Genomic DNA, 9,355 nt, shown 5'->3' with positions numbered 1-9,355 from the left:
TCTCTCTCTCTCTCTCTCTCTCTCTCTCTCTCTCTCTCTCTCTCTCTCTCTGTGTTTAGGCGTGGGGGAAGAGAGGTGTGTGTGGGAGAGGGGCGGTGGTGGATTGGGGAAGGGGCAGGGATAGTTTTTTCTTGAAACCAAAATGATGTATTTTGCCTCCAGAGAACTGACATTTTGTGGCATCCTTGGGCGATTTACTTCTCACGCTATCTTTCCCTTTTCCAAGCCACCATTTTTCTTTTGGCTGCAGTCACCAAAACAAAACTGAAACATCGCGTAAACAAACACATGCACACGCTCACGCGCCCGCACACACACAAACACACACACACACACACACGCACACACACACATACACACACACGCACACACACACACGCACACACGCGCACACACACATACACACACATACACACACATACACACACATACACACACATACACACACACATACACACACATACACACATACACACATACACATACACACACTCGCACACTCGCACACACTCGCACACACTCGCACACGCACGCACACGCACGCACACACACGCACACACACATGCACACACGCACACACACATACACACACATACACACACATACACACACATACACACACATACACACACAAACATACACAAACACACACACGCACACGCATGGAAACACATATACACACACGCACACACATGCACACACACACACACACATATACACGCATTCACACACATACACATGCATTCACACATACACATGCACACTCACACACATGCACACACACACTGTTAAGTACAAATAACACAGGCTTTTAACACTGAAAAGCCAGGGCACACACACACGCACGCATACGCACACGCGCACAGGCACATGCACACAGGCCATGTGGGCATCCGAGGAAACGAGCAAGTGGACCTACTTGCGAAAGAATCCTTGTCCCTTCTGTTGGGATCAACGACAAACACTCTCCCACTGACTGACTTTAGAAATAAAGTTTAAAAAACTGCATCTCCAGTCTGTGGGAGACACAATGGAAGAAACAGATAAACAAAACTTCACAACATTATGCCCACACTGGGTCCACGAAAACCTTGGGTCCTCTCCAGAAGAGACGAAGTAATTTTTACTCGATTACGCATCGGACACACATCCCTGACACATAAATACCTCCTTCAGGGAGAAGAGAAACCGTTCTGGGTCGGATGCGACTCAGATTTCACCACTAGACACATCTTTACAGAATGTCCAGACTTTGGAGAGAAACGAAAGAAGGATTTTAAACGAAAAAATAAAATTGCAAGACCTGTTCTCTGTCGTTGATCCCAACAGAATTCTCGATTTTATACAGACCTTTGGCCTTTACGGCACACTGTAAATAACGTTGTTTTAAATTTTGTTTGAATGTTCTTTTAAAAAACTGGGATTTTTTACCCTGAATTTTTAGCCGTTTAATCTGAGTCATTGACTTAAACCTAGCCGCCCTTTGACCTGTTGTGAATACAACCAACTTGTGTTTCGCGTGCTCATGTGGCCTTATGCAGTTGTGAGGGCTGTAAAACTCTTACTAAAACTCCCCCCCCCCAAAAAAAAAACAACAACGAAAAAACAACCAACAACAAAACAAACTAAACAACTAAAAACTAAAAGCCATAAAACGCTTTCTAATCAAGATCAGCTCAGCTCCAGGCCCTGATCAAATACACAACGAAATCATCAAACATCTTCCAGACGAAACACTCCTATTACTCTTTGATATTTACAATGAACTCTGGCATTCTCAACAATTTCCGAACAGTTGACGTCTTGCCACTATTATACCGATCCCAAAACCAGGAAAAGATACTCTAACCCATCAAACTACCGTCCCAAAGCCCTGACAAACTGTTTCTGCAAACTTATGGACAAACTTATTAACAAACGTCTAATGTGGTTTCTCGAAACCTCAAACTCCGTATCCAATTTCCAAAGCGGTTTTTGCAAAAATTGCTCTACTATTGACCATCTCGTCCGACTTGAAACTTTCATTCTGGAAGCTTTCATTCGAAAAGAGCACCTTGTGGCTATTTTTTTCGACTTAGAAAAAGCCTTCGACACCACATGGAAACATGGTATTCTAAAAGACCTGCATGACTTGGGCTTACGCGGAAATCTTCCCGAATTTATACGAAACTTTTTAAAAGATCGATCATTTCAAGTAAAAGTAGGTTCAACCCTGTCAAATTTACACACCCAAAAAGAAGGTGTCCCCCAGGGAAGCATCTTATCGCCCATTCTTTTCGAAATCAAAATCAATTCCATCACAAAAACCTTTCAAAACAATATTGACTGCTCACTTTACGTTGACGACTTCCTGATCTGCTATAAATCCAAATCCAAAATGGATCACATTGAACGTCAGCTTCAGCTTCAACTCCATAAACTGGAAACTTGGGCAAACGGGCACGGGTTCAAATTCTCCACAATAAAAACAAACTTAGTATATTTTTGTCTGTGCACAAGTGTGTGCGACAACTAGATTTATATTTGTATGGAGGGGAAACTCTTGTTAAAAAACAAGCTCGTTTCCTGGGCGTAATCTTCGACAATAAACTTTCTTTCCTACCACACTTGAAAGACCTAAAGACGAGGTGTCAGAGTGCTCTCAACGCCTTAAAAGTATTATCCAATCCTGAATGGGGAGGAGATGCTGAAATACTTCTTCAGCTTTACTGTTCCCTTGTCCGCTCCAGGCTGGACTATGCCAGTCCTGTTTACGGATCAGCCAGAAAGTCTTACCTTAAAATTTTAGACCTTGTTCAGAACCAAGGCCTTCGCCTTGCCCTAGGCGCTTTCCGTACTTCACCTGTAGAAAGTTTATAGGCAGAAGCTCATGAACCATCTTTAGAGCTTAGAAAGAAAAAACTCTCTTTGCAGTACGCTTTGAAACTTAGCTCAGTACCCCAAAACCCAGCCCACAAATGTGTCTTTGGCCTTCCCGAAGACCTAAAAACTCTATCCTCCTTAGGAAATAAAGTAAGCCCTTTCGGAATAAGAATCCAGAACGATCTCAAAGACATTGATTTTTCTGAAGACATAATCGAGCCTTTTACCATGTCCAGCATACCTCCATGGCTTTTAACCAAACCAAACATAGATACTAGTCTTGAAAAACACAACAAAAAGTCTACAGACAAAACTACATACTTAAACTCATACAAACAGCTAATAAATAGATACCCTGAAGCAGAGAAACTCTTTACAGACGGATCCAAAAATGACTCCTCAGTAGGAGCTGCTGCCCTTGCATCGCCACACAGCTTAAGCTTAAGGAAACTCCACCCAGAAGCTTCAGTCTACACTGCTGAGGCTACAGCTCTTGAAATGGCCCTAAATATTATAGATCAATCAACCAAGTCTACCTTCCTAATCCTTTCAGACTCTCTCTCTTGTCTGAAATCTTTAGAGCGCTCTGACACCTCCGTCAACAGAATTTTGAAACTTATCATTAAACTGCATTTTCTACATCAGTCTGGAAAAACTATTACAATAGCTTGGCTTCCAAGCCATGTAGGCATTGATGGCAACGAAGCCGTTGACCAATTTGCCAAAGAATCTCTAAAACTACCTGAAAACAAAAATAGTAAAATCCCTTTCTCTGACATGAAACCGAAAGTAAAATAACACATCACATCCTCCTGGTCCCAAATTTGGAATCAACAAATACACAACAAACTCCATTACATTCAACCGAAACTTATGCCCAGGAAACAACTATCTCTACCACGAAGAGAAAAAGTAATTTTTACCCGACTAAAGATAGGACACACGCACGTCACGCATAAACATTTGCTCGAAGGAGAGGAAGCTCCTTTTGCGTGGCGTGCAACACAAATTTCACAGTTCGGCACATCCTAATGGAATGTGTCGACTTTAATTATGTCTGTGAGAAATATTTTAAATGTAAAGATATTAAGACCCTTTTTGACATCATAGAACCTGGAAGAATTTTAAGTTATATAAAAGAAATTGGACTATTTAATAGAATATGAAAACATATAGTTATCGTTATCGGTGTATATATACATACGGTGTATACATACATACACTGGAATTTGTATTGTATATACAAATTGAAATAAGCCTTTTCCATATTTACAAAAAAAATTAGTAAATGTATGTTCGTCTTTTTAGCATAATAGAAATAGTGTGATCGTTTGCGGTTGCGAGCTCCGAAAGACTCTTATTAAAAACACGTCTGATTTTGTAGCGGTGAAACCTGATGGCGCTTAAATGACCAAAATTGTGTCGATAGTGCCGTAAAACATCTACCCAAACAAACAAACCACAGACTGACTTTAAAATTAAAGTAAAAAAGTACACCTCCAGTCTGTGGGAGAGCCACTGGAAAAAAAAACAGACGGGTAACAAACTCCACAATATTAAACCCAAACTAGGACCGCGAAATCCTTCGGACCTCTCCAGAAGAGACGAAGTCGTTTTTACTCGATTACGAATCGGACACACGCCCCTAACTCACGAATACCTCCTTCAGGGAGATGAGAAGCATTAGACACATTTTAACCTAATGTCTAGACTTCGGAGAGATCCGAAGGAAATAATTTAAATGTAAAAAATTGCAAGACATTTTTTCCGTCGTTGATTCCAACAAAATTTTGAATTTTATGAAGGCCATTGGCCTTTATGGGAAACTGTTGAGCAAATTGAATTATTAAAATTTTTATGTTATTTAGGAAAGTTGTTTTAAATTGAAAATAATATATCTAAACCGAATTACAGCCGTACAGTGAACTGCGAATAAAACTAACTTGTGTTTCGCGCGCTCATATGACCTTATGCAGTTACGAGCGTCGTAAAACCCCATACTGAACTAACTGAAAGTTTCAAAGAGATCTTCATACTAAAAGTATTCTAAAATGTGAAGAAAACAACCTCGGGGGTATAAAATGACCCCAGGGCGTACGGGTAGGGTTAAGTGACCAAAGTACCGCGTAAAATAGCTACAGCAAAACGTCGTGAAACAAAAAGCCACCAGAAGATGCAGGGTTGTAAAGAGAGTTTCACTCACGCACCGTATGTTTTTCTTTTGCAGGTCGGCCTGAAGCTGGCCGAGACCAGCCCCCTGTGGTACCTGCAATTCCTGTGGGACAGGCCGGTCAGGCAATGCCTGTAGGACAGGCGGGTCCTGCAATGCCTGTGGGACAGGCCGGTCCGGCAATGCCTGTGGGACAGGCGGGTCCGGAGTTTCACTCACGCACCGTATGTTTTTCTTTTGCAGGTCGGCCCGGCAATGCCTGTGGGACAGGCCGGTCCAGTCAGGCAATGCCTGTAGGACAGGCGGGTCCTGCAATGCCGGTGTTGCAGGCGCAACCAATACTGGCAGCAAACGACGTAAGTTTTTGTTGTTGTTGTGGGATTTTATAAGTTTTTTTGTTTCTGCATTTCTTCGACGTAAGTTTTTGTTGTTGTTGTGGGATTTTAAAAGTTTTTTTGTTTCTGCATTTATTCTTTTTTTTGTTGTTCTTTTTAAAATGTTTTCCCCTCTTTCTTGGTTTTCTTTTGTTTTAGAGGTAAACTGCACCTACAACTACGTTAAGGTCGTATTTTTAGAGTAAAGACCAAACATTGAGACCTCTGTTAGGATCAATGAAGGAGAACAAATTCTTCAAATAGGTGCGTAAAAAAGTAATTCCTTCAGGTCTCCTCAAAGTCTGGCAAATTCCAGGTCACCAGATGGGCATCGCATCTGACACAAAGTTAATGTTCCAATCTTCCCAATGGATCTTGGCAACCTGTTGTTTCCCATTTTTATTCAGATATCTACATGTATATATAATTTCCACTTTTTACTTCCAACATTGTATACCTGATATTCCGAATTTAATGGAATTTAATTTAGGTTTTATAAAAGTTTTGAAATAGATTGTTCGAAATTAAGTGTTATTTAGAAAGTTGTTTTAAATTTAAATTTAAATCTAAAGCCTATTTACACTCGATTTTTAGCGTTTACAAATTTTTAAATAGAAATATTGACCAGTATCAAGCCGAGAAATGAACCGTTGAGAAAAAACCTTGTTTCGCGCGCTCATATGACCTTAGGCAGGTTCGAGCCTTCCATTTTCCAACATAATACTGTCATTCTCATTTCGCCTTTTTTGTAATAGAAGCTGATTAGTTAGGATCTGTTCTTAAATATTATTAGTGGGTGGTTGGCGGGTGCTCCGGTGTAGTTTGCTTCTTTCCAATCAAACATCTATCGTCCTTGTCTCCCCTTCTTTTATGTTTGTTACTCTCTTGTAACACCCCTAATCTTCTGGCGCTCATATGACCTTATGCAGTTGCGAGCGCCGTAAAACCTCTACTATAACTAACTAAAATGTTCTTTAAATCTGTTTTCAGCTTGGACAATGCCAGGAACTTACACTAGTCAGCGGACGCCGTCGACTGTGCAAACGGAGGCGGCGTCTATCGCAGCCCTACTGCAGGCAGCACAGTAAGACTTTCATATTCTCATTTGGCTTTATCAGCGAAATATAAATTTTAAATTGTTTGCTACATTTCTGATTAATTAGCATCGTGTGTGTATGTGCTTGTGTGTGTATATGCTTGTGTGTGTGTGTGTGTGTGTGTGTGTGTGTGTGTGTGTGTGTGTGTGTGTGTGTGTGTGTGTGTGTGTGTGTGTATGCACGCACTCGCACGCATAAGTGAGAGAAAGAGAGAGCGAAGCGTGAGAGTGAGAGAGTGAGAGTGAGAATGAGAGTGAGAATGAGAGTGAGAATGAGAGTGAGAATGAGAGTGAGAATGAGAGTGAGAATGAGAGTGAGAATGAGAGTGAGAATGAGAGTGAGAATGAGAGTGAGAATGAGAGTGAGAATGAGAATGAGAATGTCAGTGCCACTGACTGTAGTGTCTTTAGGCCATTCCCAAAGGGGGGATATTTCTAGTTCAAGCACAGTAGAATTGTCACGCTCATAACTGTGCCTGATCTACAACAGGGCACTGCTGCTTTTTCTATCCTAATCCTTGCTATTATTTTCCTCTACTTCTTTTGTATGTTTGTCACTCTTTTGAGACCTGCTACTTCCACCTTGACAGTTGAGGCAGACCTTGTGCTGTTGAAGCTAGAGAGGTGAGCAGAGTAAGTCTGATTCCATGTAAAGACTTCTCTGTTGACACCGAACCCTTGGCGCTCATATGACCTAATGCAGTTGCGAGCGCCGTAAATCCCTCTACTATTTAAAAAATAAAAAAAATAATCTTCATTGGGTCGAGAGTGCCGTAAAACACCTACTCAATCAATCATAACCTCTAATCGTCGGAACTTTTATGACTTTATTATGAAGCAAGTGCCGTAAAACGCTTATGAAGTGGGTGGTTGGCGGGTACTTTGGTAGGTGTGATTTGCTTCTTCTTTCCTATTAAACATCTATCGTCCTGATCTCCTCCTTCTTATGTTTTTTTCTCTCCTGTAACATCTAATCTTCGGCACTTATATGACCTTATTGTGTTGCAAGTGCCGTAAAACCTACTAAAACTACAACTAAAAGCTCTTACGAAAAAAAGTACCTCGTAAAATAGTTACAGCAAAACGTCGTGAAGCAAAAAGCCACCAGAAGATGCAGGGTTGTGAAGAGAGTTTCACTCACGCACCGTGTGTTTTTCTTTTTCAGGGCGACAAGATGAGCTCCCTGCTCCTGCACAGGAGGTAGCGGCCCTGGAGGTCGTGGTCGATCCTGCACCTCTTCCTGTACCTGCTGCCTTACCTTTGCCTGTCCATCCTGTACCTGCTGCCTTACCTTTGCCTGTCCATCCTGTACCTGCTGCCTTACCTTTGCCTGTCAATCCTGTACCTGCTGCCTTACCTTTGCCTGTCAATCCTGTACCTGCTGCCTTACCTTTGCCTGTCGATCCTGTACCTGGTGCAGGTGACCTTCCTGTCGATCCTGCACCTGGTGCAGGTGACCTTCCTGTCGATCCTGCACCTGGTGCAGGTGACCTTCCTGTTGATCCTGCACCTGGTGCAGGTGATCTGCCTCTTCTTCCCTTTCCTCTGCCTGTCAATCCTGCACCTGTTGCAGGTCATCTGCCTCTTCTTCCCTTTCCTCTTCCTGTCAATCCTGCACCTGTTGCAGGTCATCTGCCTCTTCTTCCCTTTCCTCTGCCTGTCCGTCATCTTCCTCTTGCAGTAGACTACGCACCTCCAGGTGTCGTCTACGCTCCCCCTGTCTGGCCAGGAAGAGATCATATGCCAGGGATGTTTCCCGTGCTCGTTGCTGCACCAGCTGCCTGGCATCCACACGCTCCACCACCTAATGGGGTAAGTTTTTTTGTTTTGATGGAAATGGTTTGGATTTTGTTTTCTTTTTTTTTTCTTTTTTTATATTGTTTCCATTCCCTCTTTTTTGGTGTTCTTGTTTCTTTTAGAGGTAAGAGATTTACTGCTACTTCAACTGCATTAAGGTCACAGGAACGTGAGGGAGTCCAACGTATTTTACTGTATGGTTGAAGTTGAGAATTAGTGGTCAAAATCCAATAGTAACACTACCCCCAGTGGGTCGGGGGGATATAAATAGACCCACTGCTTCGTCTGCAGAAGGTGCAACCCCTTCAAAGGCGAGGTGTCGCACTCGGACCCCAATCCTCTGAGATCCGGATGCGACACCTACTTTGGTGTATCTTCCTCTTCTCCTTCCTTCTTTCTTTCTTTCTTCTTCTGTCTTTCCTGCCACCGCTGACCTCATGTGCAGCAAAAAAGAGAGGTCACCCATCCCACAGAGTGGGCGCCTTGTTGACCGTGAGGTGCGACCCGTGCGGAGGGAAACCGGGTACCTGGCGGTTGAGGTGAGATCAGTCCACGGACTGTCCCTCACCAACACACCTCTTTGGCCCAGGTTTTCCTCTTAGACGGGAGGGTGGCACGGCCCATGCCACTCAACCGGTTGAGAGCTGAAACCCCATCAAGCCCTGGGTCAATCTTGACGGGAGGGTCTTGTACTTTCTCGTTGAGAGTATAGCTCCGGGGTAGCCCTGGCACAGCTCTGGATATCCGAGCTATGTGTCCCCTTGTTGGGCTCCGTGGCGGGCGGGGAGCCCCGGAGTCGAATAAAATAGAAAACTCTCATGGAATCCAAATCAAAAAAAGACCCTTCCCCAGCTCCCAACGTTAAAAAGTCTCGGCTCGCGGAAGCGGGTGCGGCCGCCGAGCCGAACAAAAACTCCAAAACTGGAACAAGGACCGCCGCCTCTCACTGTTGCGTTCGTCTTACTGCAAGCAAGGAAGCAGAACCGTCATAACGCAACGTTGAATCAAACCCTCCCTCCACGCCGCGTATCTAACTCAGCTGTGCGTGATGACAAC

The 9,355-nt window shown here is 43.2% G+C and overlaps 1 protein-coding gene across 1 annotated transcript in view; it reads left to right on the top strand.

Annotated features, from left to right (window-relative positions):
- LOC106011590 (circumsporozoite protein) overlaps positions 1 to 5,571 on the top strand; it is a gene marked incomplete at its 5' end in the record, with an annotated part of 7,230 nt that extends 1,659 nt beyond the window's left edge. The window contains 2 exon segments of the mRNA XM_035969398.1: positions 5,090 to 5,388; positions 5,566 to 5,571. Coding sequence (XP_035825291.1) covers positions 5,090 to 5,388; positions 5,566 to 5,571 — 305 coding nt within the window.
- Positions 5,572 to 9,355: the final 3,784 nt, after the last annotated feature.

Source organism: Aplysia californica, unplaced genomic scaffold (genome assembly GCF_000002075.1).
Source record: "Aplysia californica isolate F4 #8 unplaced genomic scaffold, AplCal3.0 scaffold00144, whole genome shotgun sequence".
NCBI classification, from domain to species: domain Eukaryota; kingdom Metazoa; phylum Mollusca; class Gastropoda; order Aplysiida; family Aplysiidae; genus Aplysia; species Aplysia californica.
The sequence above is the reverse complement of the archived record's forward strand: the minus strand, read 5'-3'. Positions and strand labels throughout refer to the sequence as shown.